The following is a 16041-nucleotide window of genomic DNA, read 5'->3' as shown; positions in this document are numbered from 1 at the left end:
TGTGGGGGCTCGCTTCAAAGTTCTTCTCTGATCACACTTTCAGTTCTCCCCTTGCCTTCTTCCCTGTGCAGACACCTGTGGAAGAGTTTTAGGCTCTGGCATAAGGAACTTAACAAGGTCTCTGATGTGCTCGGGTCTCCTTGCAAGTCTGTGTTTGGAAATCACATTACTGCACTCTACTGGTGCAAAATAAAAATGTACTCTTTCCTCTCCAAAGGTGGCTCGCCTAAAAAATCTCCAGCCACGGAGAGAATTTTAATTGCGTAGGCAACTGAGTCCTTTCACCTTTGAAAGGAAAAGGCAGACTGACTGCAAGTTTCAGCAAGGACTTAAGTGAAGAAATGCATTTAGATATCTTCCAGATTTGCAAATCAGTCCCACGCAGAACTTTTATTTCTTTCTTTCTTTTTTTAACTTGCTCTTAGGCTTAATTTAAAAATCCTGCAGTTCATCTTTCTCCTTGCAGGTCAAGAGGACTGTCAGCTTACTTCCCTACCTCAGGCTTAGTAAGCGTTAGCCTTGCTAGTCCAGGAGAACTGCCACTGCCACCTTTAATGATCTGTCTGATCACCTTGTAGGCCAAGTCCTCGGAGGAAATGGGCCATTGGCTGGGCCTTCTCTTATCGGAGTCAGGTTCAAAAACAGACCCAGAGGAATTTACCTACGATTACGTGGATGCTGATAGGGTTTCCTGCATTGTAAGCGCTGCGAAGAATTCCTTCTTGTAAGTCACAGCGGTAACATGTTGGTCCCTGCGTGGGTGCCAGAAGCCGGTGGAAGGGGAAACAAATTAGAGGGAGGAGGGGGGTGTCCCTCCGTTTGCCAGAGGCTGGCTGCAGAGGAGATTATGTAGCTCATTTCAAAGCTGCAGATTGGTTGCTTTGAAGGCTCAGTGCCAGATCGGAGAGTACTTGTCTGAGGGTAACATGCCTAACCTGAGCCGTAGCTGCCACGGGGCTTGGGGCACATGCCCCAAGGGTCCAGTTGATGGAGCCAGGCTGCTAGCTGGTGGCGGGGTGCTGCGGGCGTGCAGCCACGCCGCTTGCAGAGCTGCTGTGCCACTGCGGCAAGCTAATCACCTTTGTGCAGTGCAGTACTGAAGGACTGGGCAGGAAAGGAAAGAGCTATGGGGAAATACAGTTCCCTTCCCATGGATGCTGCTTAATGTGAAATGAGAGCAGTGATCACATTGCTGCATGGCTCTTCCTTCTCCTCTCCTGCATTTGGCCATGTGGCCCTGTCCAGACCTCAGGACCGCTGTGCACAGATGCCTAACAGACTGATGTGCCAGTGGAGAGTCCCAAATTCAGCACAGCAGCTGGCCTGACGTGGCCATGCAGCAAGACCAATCACTTCTGATAGGATGTCCTGCTAATTGTTCACAGCTTAATGCAGAGGAAGTACTCTGAGCCCAACACGTATATGGACAACCTGCCGAAAGGGAGGATTCAGCAGGAGGAACTGTATGATGATGTGGATCTGCCAGATGTGCCTGTGGTAAGGTCTCACGGCTGCAGCACCTAGCATGCTTGCAGAGATGCTTGTAGCCTGCGGGTAGCCACCCTATTGCAGTGAGCTGTGCAGAGACTGAGTTTTGCTAGCAGTGCAACAGAAAAATTCAGTGATCAGGGTCAGAGGTGGCTTGAATCAGGGAGGCATGTGTGAGTCACAGGCAGACATCTCCTGGCTGGGGAGAATCTTGCTTCAGCAGTGAAGGGAGAGGTCTTTCCAAAGCCAAAAACAGCTGGTGGAAAAGGGAATTCCCAGCCTGTGGGAAAAATCCAGGCTTTTGCAATGGGGCAGAGGTGGTGAGACAGTTTTCCAGGGGGGCTCTGGAAGTTGAGATGTATGTGAGTTGAGTGAAACTTCATGGTCAAATTCTGCAAACAGCAAAAGTTGGTGGGAAGGTAGAGAGGATGAAGACAGAGCTGTCAGTGAGTGACGTGGCTTGTTGGTGATGGATAGTGGGTTGTTTGGAGGCCTTTCTAACAAAATTCTTCCTGATGCGTGGTCCCATGTGTAAGGCAGGCTATGGGCAGAGGGGATTACCCTGGGGAAATGCAAAGGATCTGGCGGGGGCTTCTAGAGGTACAATAGCATGACACCCTAGTGAGATGCTGGTGCAACCTTTGGAAAGGTCTATTGAAGGAGAGCAGCAGACTTCTCTTCTGTACACTGAAAATTCCTGTGAGGGAATAACTTAGAGAATGGGGTTCTTGTTCCTTGGTCACTTAAGAGTTTATGGAAAATATCCTGGATTACCTGAGACAATGCTGCTCTCAAGTGAGACTTGGTCTGTACTTCTGGGTGCAGCAGGCCCCTTTTCAGCTAAACATTCCCCTTTTGCAGGAAGAAGTACCCAAGAGTGAAAACAAATTTGAAGGGGACCATGACAGAGTGTACCTGGATCTCACCCCAGTGAAATCATTCCTACACTGTGCTGGCAAGCAGTCATGCCAGCCTTCACCTCTAAGCTCTCCATCTTTAGAACGGGCTGACAACAAGGGCTTAGCAGATACTGTAACTGAAACAGCCCTTGTGGCTAAGGAAGCTGAACCCTCTAGAAAGACAGTGGAAATCTTGGAGCAGGTACTGTCCTGAATTGTGGTCCACAGCCAAGCTTCATCAGCAGGGCCAATTTCCCCTGCCACATCATGCCATCTCCCCTTCTCTTCTGTCCCCAGAAATACTCAGAGAAGCCGGAGCCTGAAGAATTGCCACCAAGGACATCCACCATCAAAATCCAGACCCAGCAGCAGAAGATTGCCTTTCCACAGACAGGCCCTGAGATCACGGCCTGCACCACGGTGGTGGGCAGCCCGCAGCTGATGCCTGCACACAGGGACAGGCTGGAGCGGCCCAAGCAGGCGCTGCCCAGTGAGTTCATGGGGATCCCACCGTGCGTCAGGCTAGAGGGAGCACGACCTCCCTAGCTGCAGGCCTGAACATGCTAAGTGGGAGCTCTCTGTGGCTGGTGGGGGTTACTCTGCAGATGTGTAATGGCTGGAGCTGGGAGGTGGCTGCTGCAGGGCACTTCAGTCACCCATTTTAGCCCAGGTCAGTGCTTTACCCTCCAAAGAGAGCAAAGTGGTGACTTCAGCTGCAGCTGGGATGTGCCAAAGCATGGTGAGGAGCTGCAGCTGGTGTGAGCTTTGCCCTTGGAGTTTGGTCTGTGTTTGCACTAAACTAGCTTTGCTGTGCTAAGGCCAAAGTAGCCTGATGAGTTTTGTGGTTCATTATTTTCCTGAGTCTCATTAGTTTTGGTTCCAAGCATCTGAAAACATTTTCCCCTCAGATTGTGCCATGGCTAAGCTTGTTTTTGTGGATTGCATTTGCAGCGGCAGCAGTGGAAACCAAGCTGGGCAAGAACAGGACGGAGGCTGAGGTGAAGCGATTTACAGAGGAGAAGGAGCGGCTGGAGAAAGAGAAGGATGAAATCCGGGCTCAGCTCACCCAGCTGCGGAAGGAGAGGCGGGAGCTGAAGGAAATGTTAGCTGGTTGCACAGGTAGAGCTGGGCAAAAGGCAAAGTGTTGAAATGAGCCAAGGTGGGAGTAACGGGAATGGTGAATGGCAGCTTTTTCAGGAGGGAGGGTGATGAACTTGGCCAACCTGGGAATAGAAAGGTGCTTTGCAGCTCTGACACTACATGCAGGACCACAGGCACATTAACACAGGTCAAGCTGCCAGGGAAATCAATGCTGAAACAGCTTTGAACTGGACCCAGAGCCACCCTGAGCCTCAGTTCCTGTTCCACAAGATGGGAGGGACAGGCTCACCCTGCACCTCTTGTGCTGAGAGAGCGTGGCTTGCCTATGCGCCACGGCAGTCTGGGCAGAGGTGGTGCTCTGGGCCAAAACATGCAACCCAGACTGCGTTAGCGCTTGCTGTGTCCCGGGCATTGCTAATGGGCACAGCCTCTTGCTGTGGCTTCTAGTGAGGAGGAAGTAGCCCAGTATTATGTGTCAGTGTTAGGTATACTCAAGGTTTAGGCGTTTATATCACACGTCTCATCTCTGGCACGGTCCCTCTTGGGACAAGCTACAAGATAAACCTATGTGGCAGTAATATATGCTGTTTTTGTTGCTCCCTCCTGCCCCTCACAAGCTCCCCCAGTCGTCTCTTCCCTCACGGCTGCTCCAGGGCCTTGCACTGCTGCCCACTGAGGAGCTGCTGTGCACAGCTCCCACCTCTGCCTGGGCGCTCGCCGCTGGCGCCTCAGCCGGACGCCCAGGAACCTGCTCAGCAGGAGCGAGGTACTGAGTTATTCCTGCCTTTGCAGATAAGAGCCTCGAGCAGAGGCTGAAGGAGATAGAAGAAGAGTGCAAAAAGAAGGAGAGCAGGAGGGTCGACCTGGAGCTGAGCCTGGTGGAAGTGAAGGAGAACCTGAAGAAAGCAGAGTCTGGCCCTGTGACACTGGGCACCACTGTGGACACCACGCACCTGGAGAATGCAGCCCCCAAGGTCTGTGGAGGGCATCCCACTGGGAGCCAGCCTGCCCCAGGCAGCTGGCCTTCACAGCAGCTTCTGTGCAAAGCCAGGGGTTTGCACCTCACCTGCAGAGCCCACTACCTCAGGAACTGTAGAAACAAGATAAACAGCCACGCTACAGGAGCTGAAAGGTGGCTGGACTCACGACATCCAGCTGTATTTCTCTGTGGGACCTTCAGCAATACACTCAAGGGTCATGCAGTTCTGGGCCCAGCTCCTACTGGGCTTAGCTGACCAAAGGGGTAGTTTTCTCAGGGAGATTTAGGCACATACATTCCTTTCTGAGGATTTGGTTCCTGTAAAACAGAAATACAAGCCTTTCTCTTACAGAACAGGCAGGAATTATGGCTATATCAAAGACTGAAAGGCCTTCTGAGGCTCTAAAATAATGTGGGAAAGATGACAAACTGCAGTTCACCTCTCTGTGAAGCCCTTCCCTGTACTTCAGCTTATGTTCCTCAACATGCAAATACACTATAAATGTTACATTGTGGTGTTGTTTCAAATTTGCATTTCACTAAAAAATGCCTCTCAGTACAAGTGGGCTATGGCTATAAGTGTTAAGCTATTTTCTAGGAAATGGTGATGAAAGGCAGTGATCTTTGTAGTCTGAATTTGTCATAATTTTTATTATTTTTATTGTAGATTCAGGTGAAAACCACCAGTCCGGCAAATAGTGCAGAGAGCTCGCCAGTCAATTCAGCGACAGCTTTAAAAAACAGACCTTTATCTGTCATGGTAACAGGAAAGGGGACAGTTCTACAGAAAGCTAAGGTAATGCACCATTTTATACAGGATAAAAATCAATATTGGCTGGCTGCTTCTTTTCTGTCATGTAAGGCCATGGTGCTGCAGGCTGGGGCAGTCTCGTGTCTTCTCTCAGTCTGGGAAGGAGCCAAGACTGAGTACAAGTCTTTACTGCTGGTCCCGTAGCTCAAAACAGGTCAGCCTTGTTTTCCTTCAGTAGGTCTTTTCACCTGGGTTTGACCTGGCTGCAATTTAAATTAAGAACTGTAAATGTTCTCCTAAGACTGGAGCTGAGCCATGCTGACTGTGTTGAAAGCAGCTGGAATAAACTAGAGGTTTAATTTCACTGAAACAGCAGTGAAATACTTTACAGGTTTAATTGCAAGGAAGCTTGGCCCAGTGGCAGCCACAGCAGGGATGATCTTATTCACCTGGGAAAATAACTCAGCCTTTGTTTCTATTCCTACCAGCATAAGCCCCAGTTATGTGGCAGCCTTAGTCCCTTGAGGAAGCAGCAGCACTGTAACAAGAGTTTTATTCACTATAGCTTTCACTTCTGAAAATAAGATATCTCCCTGTTTTCAGAGGCTGGCTGTGGATAACTTTCCATCAGGTAGTCTCCTCCTGAGTACCCCAGAAGTGTGTGGATAGTGCCTGAGTGGTGTGCAGGAAGACTACTTCCACTCAGCCTGTAAAATGCCTGGCCTGCTTTAGGGCTCCTTCTCTTCCCCAAGAGACAGCTCAGCACAGGCAGAAAGAACAAATCATCCTTCTCTGCTTTGTTCTTGATTCTCCTTATTATGATCAGTCTTTGTAATGAACCAAGGAAGCTCGCTGAGCTTTTCTCAACCTCTCCTTCAAACATCCCACACGACCCTCCAGCCCATCTCATGGCTTCTGCCTGCTTGCCTGCTCCTTCATTGGTAGTGCCACTGCTGTCTGGAGTATAAACTCTATGATGAAAGTATTGCTTATGACGGGGAGATCCCTGACCCACCCTGCCCTGAACACTGGCTTGGGGAGTCCAAAAACACTCCAGGTGGCAGATGTCATTAACTGATCTGATGCACATTAAAGCTACTGCTACCTGACAGACTTGCCTTTTGACTAATTGATCTTTGGTCTTTGGCAGGAATGGGAGAAAAAAGGAGCTAGTTAGAACTACATTTTTCAGCGATGGACTAAAGACTGGAATTGCCCATGCATGGAAGGAGAATTCAATCATCTGGAGATAGAGGTTGGATGTGAAACACAATCGCACACCTAGCACCTCCTCTATGTCATGTCAACTGCTCAGATGCAACAGTGGAGCTAACAGCTGCCAATACAAATGATCAATCAAGTGATCCTGCTCTTCCCACACAAGTCCCATCATGTAGCTAAAAGAATAACAACTAGTGGCAATCCTTGCATCAAATTTCTAACCCAGTTGATGTAAACAAGAATGTTATTGTACATAGGGATGTTTTGTGTATTTCTACTCTGAAGATTTATCAATGAGTTATTAAGGTTTCTATATTAGTGACAGTAGTGGATTCAGAACAGGCCTCTGCTATTCTTTATACCCCAGTGGTTTTCAATCTGTCATAGTAAATTACAGTCCAGTAAAGTCTCACCTGTCTTCCTGCCTGTCATCATACAGCTGCAGATGATCCAGCCTTCAATCAAAGGCAGGCAGGAGAAACTCAGACTGGAGCGATGGTTGAAACACAAATGAGAAGCACACAGCAATGTGTCCAGTGGGGAGACTCCTCTCAATTAACAGTGGGAAGCTATACATACAGATGAAGCAGATATTTTTAATCAGTGACCAGATGCTTCATACCATGTACTTATTCCTACAAGGCTATCAGTCTGCTGCAAGGTTTGATCTTCCAGAATATCAAGAAAGATCCCTGCTCACTTTCTAGCTCTGTAGGATGTGTTACAGTCTGCTGGCACTAAGAGCTCTGGACAAAGGAAGATCTCCCAAACAGATTCAGTTAATTTTCTTGAAGATACTGAGCTACTTCACCTAAGGAACTTATTCTGAAGATCGCATATGAAGGCTTGTTGCTAAATTGTCAGTGGCCTAGGCCTGCCCACCTTTCAGATGAGGAAGCTGCATCCTGATGCACTCTTTCCAAGGAGAGGAAGAAAAAAGCTGTCCTCAGGCTCTTCCTCAGGCTCTGAACACTGCTTTGCTGATGCTGACCTCTGCTCCCCCCCACAGCCATGGCAGGCCAGCTTGACCCAGCCACAGCTGCGGTCTCTCTCATGGACTCGTCCCCAGCCTGGCACGGCCCTCTCCTGTGCACACTAGCCCACTGAACCTTGGGCCATGGCCTTTGCTGGTCCATGGCTGAAGGTGCTCTGTGCACCTGGAGGCCTCAAGGATCCTGATTTGACTTCTTGTCACAGGCAACATCAGGAGGGCTCATGGCCCTATACAGTCTGCTGCATGTGTCCAATGTGAAAGGGGCCCTTCGGAAGCAGTGGTCTGGCCAAGGGCTGGGCTCAGAGGGGTGTAGGACCTGTTCTCCCCAGGGACTGGCTGGAGAGTTTGCACTGCCACATCTCTGGCTGGGCCACAGGCAGCCTTGGTGCTGTGGTAATGCTGGTTCAGCAGCAGTTGTGACGAAGTCCTGGAGGGTTGTGATCCTTATATCCAAATTATTAAATAAAATATAACCTTTAAGCCCAACACTATGGCCTGCAAAGCCCAGCCCTCTGCTCCGTGGCCAAGCTTTCTAATGACAGATGTTGGACATCTGGCCTCCTAAACTTAGAGACAGTGAAATAGAAAAGAGTGGGTCAGAAATCCATGCACCTGCTTCCTTCTCCTCCCTGGGACTTGCTGTCACATCTCATGGCCTCTGATGTTCCTTCAGACCTGGAGTCCAGGCTCAGTAACTGAGTTCATCCTGGCGGGGGGGGGTCTGCAGCTGGTTTCTGGCCCTGCAGAGGCTAGAGCAGCAAAGGTAACCTGACTGGGATATGTGAATTGTTCCAGGGGCCCTGTGGATACACCGATGAGCAGTACCTAGAGCCAGGATAAGAACAGACAGGGAAAAATGCTATAGCTTCCTAACCCAGATTGCTCCTCCCAGGGCACTTCCCCACTTGTAACCACATGGCAGTCAGTTCTGCAGTGCTCTGCACTGCTCAGCAAAGGGAAAGGCTCTGCTAGACCCATTTGGTCTGTATGTTTTTAAAGTGCCTGAAAACCTTTGAAAGGCCTGACACATGAGCCATGTCTGAAGGGATGGTCCTTCTTCTAAAGGACAGGAATTAGGTACAAAAGCCCAAAGCAGGGCAGGCCTGTGCCTCCAGGAACCACTGTGGAGGTGGCTCTCAGGGGAGTGAGGATGTTCTGTGGAGAGGCTCTGGGCTTACGCGACTTGGTCAGAGTATCCCAGAGGTGAGAAAGGTGACCTCCCTCCCATTTTGAAAGTCTCTGCTGAAGCACAGACTGAGTAACATGCTAATGCTAATCCCAAGTATCAGAAGGAGTTCATAGGCCCCAGCTGTCAAGCCTGTCCCTATGTACGGTCTGCATAGGGGAAAAGCTCTTGCACAAAACCACTGAGCCTTCCGGCTCAGGACCCAAGGAACTTTACTCTCTGAACCACAAGGAAGCCACAGGCACCATGAAGCTTTTGTTTTGACGCATAATGAGCTGGCAGGAGAGCCTCTCTCTACCCTAAATATCCTTAGTACCATATCCTCACCATACAATCCCTGGCAGCTGTCCTCTGGCAGCAGTTGTCCAGACATTTCACGGTGGTTTCTGTCACTGTCAAGAAGAGAGCTGCTCTGCTTTCCACTCAACAGGCTGCTCAACATCAGTGGTCCTGCTGGGATATCACCATCAGGGAATAGTAAACACAGACAAGTCCTGAACAATACACTTACCCAAGACAAGAAACGTTAAACAATGTCTCTGTGTCCCCATTGTTGTCCTAACTCAAGGCATTTCCTTTGTTGTAACTGTGACCTATAAAGTGGCTCTTTAGAGAGTTTTATAATAAAATGTTGAGATATTATGTTACCAGTGTATTTTGTATGTAATGTGGCTTATCCTTGCTTTACTTTCCAGTAGGTTTCAAGCACATCAAAACCCAATAATGTTACTTCAGCATTCCTCAGCTATGCATTCAACAACTGCAATGGACTGTATTTTAAATGCTTTAGTCTGCTGTAAAATGAGTGCAACACCAACCAAAAACTTTTGGGCCAGTAAACCTACTGAAAATAGCAATAACCCTAGTAGTTTGCATGAATATATGTGTAACATGCTCTTGCCTACATCTTAGACAGTCCTCTTACATAAAATCAGCAGACAAGGAAAATGCACCTACTACTCACGCTGTCCACTAGGTAGCAACTTTGTGCTATGTTTAGTACTTGCTGAAGGGAAAGTCAGGAAGAGGTTTATCTGGAAAGGAAGGAAAGTGTTAGTAAAGAAAGTTGCTAAGGCCAGTCTTTACAGAACAGGCACCAAAACATACTCATATATGCATTTGTGAGGTATTGTTTGGTGGCTGTACCGCTAGTAACTCCACTCCATGGGAAAGCTCAGCAAAGCATAGCAGCTACAGTACAAAGTCCTAGGGAAGGTTTGGCTCTCCTTCCTTTCCTTACCCATCCATTAACAACAACTTGCCCTCTAAGCCCAGGAATCCCAAAAGAGTGACTAGACCCAGGATTGCTGTGTGAAAGAGTGTGAGTAGAGTACATGTGAGAGTGTGTGGAAGTCGAAGGGGCAGCAGCAGTTGCATTTGTCCTTCCATAGCAATTCTTATCATTGCCTATGCCTGTTTTTCATTGCCTCTGTAACTGCTCCAGCTGTCTCCAGCACACACCGGCCTTTCAGAGCCCTGTAATGACTGCAACTGCCAAGAACCGAGAGCCAGGACCAAAATTAGAGGCTGGCTCACCTGAGCACTTCAGTTCTTGAGAAACCCTACAACAGCTACCGGGGTAGCCCACCTTCCTACTTAGTACATCAAAGTGTGCACTTTTTTTTTTTATCTGGCACTTTAGTTAGGTATTATTTAAAAATCAGTCTGTCTCTCTAGATGTTTTAAGGTGAATAGGCAAGGGTGACCAAAATATTTTTTTATGCACACACATTGTTTCGGACACAAAAAGTATATTAATATACCTGTACTGTAGAGAATAAGCTCTGCAGGCATTTTGCAAGATAAAGAAGCCCGTCAGCTTTAAGGAGCACGTCAGCAGACTCGGCACCAGCACTAGCCCAAGCTCTTGGCTGCCCCACGAGTCTGCTGCAGCAGCTCCCCGCCCTGCCCCAGCAGCTTTTGCACTACTGGCGTTGAGCAAGTTTACTAGTCACAAAAGGGCAAAATTTTGCTTGTTTTGTATGAGAAACTCAAGAGCAGAGAGAGGATAAAAATGAAAGCAGGTGAAATTTATGGCACTCACATAAATTCCAGTTTCTTAACTGAGACCCAGGTGCTCCCCTGAGGTCAGTGCATGCACAGGAGCAGCCAACAGCTCATCCAGCAGGCCTGCAGTGAGAGCAAGTCACAAGTCCGTTAGCTACAACCACCAAACGTCTAATGCTAACCTGGCACGCGTGCGTGTGTGTGCGTGCGTGCGTGTGCACCCTCCCCCCCGCCCCCAAAGCCTCGCTGCCTCAGCCTTCCCTGCTGCCAGACTGGATTAGCACTGCCTCTGCAGGAGCCCCCCTTCTCCCTTCTCCCCCCCCCCCCCCCAAACCATTACCATAGCTGCAATAGCTGCAGCAGGCACAGACATCACCCCCGCCTCTAGGGACTGAGCACCAATCAGACACGGGCTCGTTAAATATGTTTGATTGAATACAGAGCGTGAGCTTAATAAAGGCTCACCTTGGTGTCTTAAGCCGCTTATTCTTTCTTAATTAAAATTTGCAGGTGAAAGGACCTAGAAATTAGCCAGGATTGTCTACTTAATTTTTTTATAAAGAAAAACAAGGAAGAAAGAAAACAGGAAATTGCCACTGAGTGGGGCAGACACACACATCATATGCAGAAACTTAAAGACTTTCAGTCTAAATTTTCAACAAGAAACACTGTTCCCCTGGCCTCTTCTCTCCTGGGGAAGAAGAGGCCTCCCTGGTCCCACAAGTCATTTCCTTTGTGCTAAAAGCAGTCATTCCTCACAGCTCTTTAGTGTCCTCTTTTAGAGCGTCCCTGACACAATGTCATTCGTGGCAGTGCCGTCAGTGGGGCCTCCTGTCTCTTTCCCTGCACTGCGACCATCTGGTTTCTCCTTTTCTCCTTTAGGTCGTTTCGAACGTCTGCCTCGTGCCAGGGGCTGGGCACCCCCCCACCCCGGCTGCAGACGGGACCTGCCCTTCCCGCTGCTCTCGCTGCGCACGGCAACCACCCGTGGCCTCTGCCCAGGCTGCTGGCCCGCCACTGCCACTGCCACTGCCACTGCCACCGCCACCGCCACGTGCACAGGCTCGCAAAGGCTCTGCCTCAGCCGGGCTGCAGCACACCTGCTTGCGAAGCCACTGACAACCCAGACAGCTGAGGCCTGGGTAACGCAAGGTAAAACTGAAGGTGGTTTTCATTACTACCCCAGGCTGCAAGCAGTGGGAATCACCAGCAGCCTCGCAGGCCGATCGATGAGGGAGCTTGCTCTGAGGAGAGCAAGGCACAGAAGTGACAGTCCGCCTGTGGGAGCTATCACTGCCAGTGAGTCAGGATCCGAGTGGGCCTGGCCACCAAAGCGTGCCAGAAACCCCGGCCACCTGACCTGCCCTGACTGCCAGCTCCTGGGCAGAGGGCAACGGCCAGGACTGCTGGGATCCCACATGCTCGCGAGCATCAGTCCAGCCTGCCTGGGGCTTTCCTTGTGCACTCACCAGGCACCTTTGCAAGAGCACCTCTCGCATTTAGCTGCCTGGAGGGCCGGTGCACGTGGTCTCAGTGAAGCCAGGGATCAAATTCTGCATTCATTTACATCGTCAGTCCTGCCAAGACAAAAGACCTACGAGCTAAGGCAATGCAGCCTGCCTCGTTGAGAGGCAGTTAGGTGGCAGGCCATCACCTGAGCACAAGTTTTCTTTGTGCCCTAGCAACTGCTCAGTAATGTCTTTCTTGCCTGTGGGATTAGCAGGTCTCCTTCAGACCAGTGCTCTGCCACAGCATACGCCCCCATCTTTGTTATCAGGTTGGCTTTTCCTGCCTCCTCCCAGTACCCCGACACCTTCTTACCTTACAAAGAGCTTGACCTTGTAGAAAAGGAGAGCTGCTGGGGTGACGCTGTTAATTTTTGTTCTCCTTTGACAAAACGTCAAGGAAAGGGAAGGCTGAGGGTGCAGAATTAAGCATTGCAATATGAGGAACAGACATCACCTGAGATCAAGCTGGGTTTTCCCAAGGCACGTGCATTATTGCGTATCACTGCCTGCATGATTCCTGGACTGCTCCCGAGGGCAGGCGGCCGGCTCCCAGCTATCTGCAGCGGCCAGAGCTGCTCATCAATGCAGAACACGATGCAGAGAGGCCAGTACCTTGAGGGACGCTGGAGGCAAATCCAAACAGGCTCTGTGGCACATGTCTGAGCCACATACAAGGCTTCAACATTCAGCCACACTTAAAAGCAATGTCACAGCAGCAGCACATGCAGATCCCTGACACATAGGGCAGCCTCCCACCAAATCGCCAAGACTTTGCGCTGCTCAACTATAGTGCTACAGTAGTTAAATTCAAAGGCAGAAGAACTTCAGCATGACCTAAAAGCAGCCCCTTTTCCCTGCACTTCATGAACAGCCATAAGTTTTTAAATGAATTCATCCCAAATTGCTCAGACTGGGCCAAAAACAATAAACAAACTGGAAAGAGGGTCGTGCAGTAGGGAGCAGGGGTAAAGCTAACCAGAGAGCCCACAGATGGGTGCTGCTTGCGTAGCTGCTGGGCAGGAGCCTCGGGGAGGCAGGGACTCATGGAGGGCAGAGCCAACAGCCTTGCAAGCCTCAGGGCTTCCTTAATGCTTATGGGCACCTTCAGGAACTGATGCAGAGGGCCAGACGCAGCCCACCCAGCATGAAACTGTCATGCCCAGCACCAGAGTTCAGAGTCTGTGGTTCTTGCTTCACACACAGCAGTTTCCCATCTGTGCTTAAAATGCAGCAAAGGATTTTCCCTAGTTCACTGCCAAAACAAGCATCTTTTGTCCCAGTAAAGCCCATACACTCTAAAAATGTTCTTATTAGCTATGTATTAAAATAAAGAGAATGTACACACAAAGATTACGATTAAACTATGCTTGCCACAAGCCAAAGTGCTCAGCAGCACTGTACAAACTATCCTGCAGGCAACACACATAAAAAGGAAAAGGCTTTAAACAAACACCTGTATGAGGCAAGGAAAGCATGTCCCAGCTCCAGAGCTGTGTGCTTAAAAAGGAGAATATGTTTCAGTTTGAGAGGAAGTTAGATGAAGTATATAAGAGAAACTGCCAGGGAGCTGCAAATCCAGCAACATGACTGGGCAGCAAGGGTAGGAAGTCACAGTCTCTCTGAGTCGTCACACAACAGAGGATGCACAACGGGAGCAGGAATAGTTTTCAGGGCAGTTTGGCTGGAATTTAGCCAGCTCCATGGGCAGTTCTACATCATACAATACAAATCACACCTTTGGATTTTAGCTGTGAATCTGATCTAGCCCATTCTCCCTACAAGAGATGACTGACACTTTTGCAGCAGAAACAATGCATAGCTACAGCCATGCCTAAGTAAGTAACATTAATGGAGTAGTTGCTATTTCTATCCCAAATGTCAGCCCTTCAGTTAAGCCTCTGTTTTGCTGTGCCTTAGGCACCTAAGGACACAGACAATCTACCAAAGTGACAGTGAAAAGAAAGCGGAAATTCTCTTTCCTCCTAGCTTGCTTTCTCCCACAAGGTACAAGATAGTGTTACTCTTGTCTCCGTGCCAGCTTTTATCCCCAGCAGTGCTTTAGACCATTGTTCCTTCAACAATGAACCTGAGGAATAATTTGTCTCTCTCTTTGTACATCTAATGTTACCATCCAAACATGGGGCCTGGATATCTGGGTGAAGGGATTTTTCTTCTTCTGGGAACAATAGACGCTGTTTTCATGAGTGCTTTTAACACAGTTGGTGTCTCTGCCTTCGCTCTGTCCAGAGCTGCTTTGGTCTCCAGAGGTGAGGGATGCCATGGGAAAAGCAGCAGAAAACCACACAACAGTGTGAACCAGGTGGCCCTGGGGGAACAATTATGTAAGTTGAATAGTTTCATGGGCAAATTGATCTAGCAATCCAGTGAGGCTGATGTTCTCAAAGATGCAGGCATGAGGCCAAACTGTGTCTTTGTAGACGCATGTGAAGCATCACAGCCCATGAGAGGTCCAGCTAGCAGTGCAGAGATCACTCCGTGCTGGGGGTGAATCAGCTTTAAACAGTGAGGGGAGGCAGAAGTGCCGTTTGACTCTCTGTTCGGGTTCAGGTCAGGTCAAGCACCCTACTCTCCACAGCCCACCTCCAAAAGGAGAGTAAGGTGACGTGGTAAAGCTGAGAGCCACAGAAGAGCCCTGAAAGAGGGGATGCTCAGAAGGATCAGAAAGGACCATTAAGGATTAAATCTTTCATTAAAAAGACCCCAGACCCAGCTCCCAAGCACCTGTGCCTCATACAGTGGGACTGGGGGTACGTGAGGAGCCAGGGGGACTGGCTGCCCTACTCCTCTTTATCTAGCAAGGATGTACTAAGCTGTAGCATTAAAAAAATATAGGCCAGAAAATTTCACTCTCTAATTTTTCCATCAAAATTCCATCACTTCTGGCTGAGCTCAAGCAGTCAGATTTAGAAAGACAACCAAATCTTTTTGCTGGTCCAAAAATTAACATCAAGATTACAGCTGACTCACAATCTGATCCAGCCTATGGTTTCAGTAGTTTCAATACTCTCTTAAAAACATTTGCCTTTGCAGCTCTGCTTGCCAGCATGTAATCCATATTACCTCCTTTCAGCAGGAGGGCCAGAATTACTCAGACTTTTACTGTATTTTTAGACTAACTCAAAGATCTGTCAAGAAGTCTGCTAAAAAAAAAAAAAAAATCACACAGCACTACAGCCTGGATGAGGAAACTCAAAATATCAATAATAAATACTTAAACACAAATATTTACATAATACAAAAAGAAAGAGAGCACTGGGAAGCTCAGCTTGGGTGATGCAGGAACTGGGAACGGCATCAGCGCAGTCTCTGGGCGGGGGTAAACTGGTCACTGCAGAGGACAGCGGTGGCTTGTCAGATCATGCCCACAAGTGGCCATAAGCAAGCATTCCCAGGAGGAGAACCGGTGCATTCAGTGCATCTGTGTCAGTGCTTCCAATCCACATGCTTTTCGGTGTGGCGGGGAGCTCTGGAGAAGTGCTGCAACCCACGTGGACTCTGCTGCACATGGGAGTCTGGAGGAAGGACCAGGGATCTCGGCGAATCACCCCTGACAATTCCTGTTGCAGAATAGAAATGCAGCAGCAGAATAAGGGCTTTAGGACCAAGGAATTAACTGATGCTCAGTTCCTTACCACCCAGCAGGCACACCCTTGGTTTTAGGTGACAGATGTTAGAGGCGATAGGGTGGAAGTCAGAGCTCCTTGGCTCACATAAATGCAACATCGGGGGTGGGGGGGGACAGGACAGGGGATTGGGGGGGAACTCTCTTAACTGAGAACTTCCTGCTGTGGGCACAGCGCCAGCTCTGGGGAGGCTGGAGGGTTACCACCTCCTGGCCATTGCTGTATTGCTGAAGAGGCAGAAAGCAACGGGAGGCTTTTGCACC

The 16041-nt window shown here is 49.2% G+C and overlaps 2 protein-coding genes across 19 annotated transcripts in view; one reads left to right on the top strand and one right to left on the bottom strand.

Annotated features, from left to right (window-relative positions):
• Positions 1–9261, top strand: part of AFAP1L2 (actin filament associated protein 1 like 2) — an 81854-nt gene extending 72593 nt beyond the window's left edge. For 4 of the 6 annotated variants that reach the window (XM_064514252.1, XM_064514251.1, XM_064514250.1 and 1 more), the window contains 7 exons: positions 579–724; positions 1386–1497; positions 2350–2589; positions 2685–2877; positions 3339–3506; positions 4281–4462; positions 5135–5437. In XM_064514252.1, the coding sequence (XP_064370322.1) occupies positions 579–724; positions 1386–1497; positions 2350–2589; positions 2685–2877; positions 3339–3506; positions 4281–4462; positions 5135–5422 (1329 nt within the window). In that variant the 3' untranslated portion in view covers positions 5423–5437. Of the gene's footprint in view, positions 1–578; positions 725–1385; positions 1498–2349; positions 2590–2684; positions 2878–3338; positions 3507–4280; positions 4463–5134; positions 5438–6368 lie in introns of those variants that run through there. The other 2 variants (XM_026096184.2, XM_026096182.2) reach the window with 1 other exon arrangement.
• Positions 5100–16041, bottom strand: part of VWA2 (von Willebrand factor A domain containing 2) — a 43027-nt gene continuing 32085 nt past the window's right edge. For 5 of the 13 annotated variants that reach the window (XM_064514266.1, XM_064514265.1, XM_064514254.1 and 2 more), the window contains 5 exons: positions 12096–15712; positions 10664–10749; positions 9577–9653; positions 6853–9072; positions 5100–5481 (listed from right to left, as the gene is read on the bottom strand). In XM_064514266.1, the coding sequence (XP_064370336.1) occupies positions 15579–15712 (134 nt within the window). In that variant the 3' untranslated portion in view covers positions 5100–5481; positions 6853–9072; positions 9577–9653; positions 10664–10749; positions 12096–15578. The remainder of the gene's footprint in view (positions 5482–6852; positions 9073–9576; positions 9654–10663; positions 10750–12095; positions 15713–16041) is intronic. The other 8 variants (XM_064514256.1, XM_064514257.1, XM_064514261.1 and 5 more) reach the window with 8 other exon arrangements.

Source organism: Dromaius novaehollandiae, chromosome 6 (genome assembly GCF_036370855.1).
Source record: "Dromaius novaehollandiae isolate bDroNov1 chromosome 6, bDroNov1.hap1, whole genome shotgun sequence".
Lineage (NCBI taxonomy): Eukaryota > Metazoa > Chordata > Aves > Casuariiformes > Dromaiidae > Dromaius > Dromaius novaehollandiae.
This window is presented reverse-complemented; position numbering and strand designations above follow the sequence as displayed.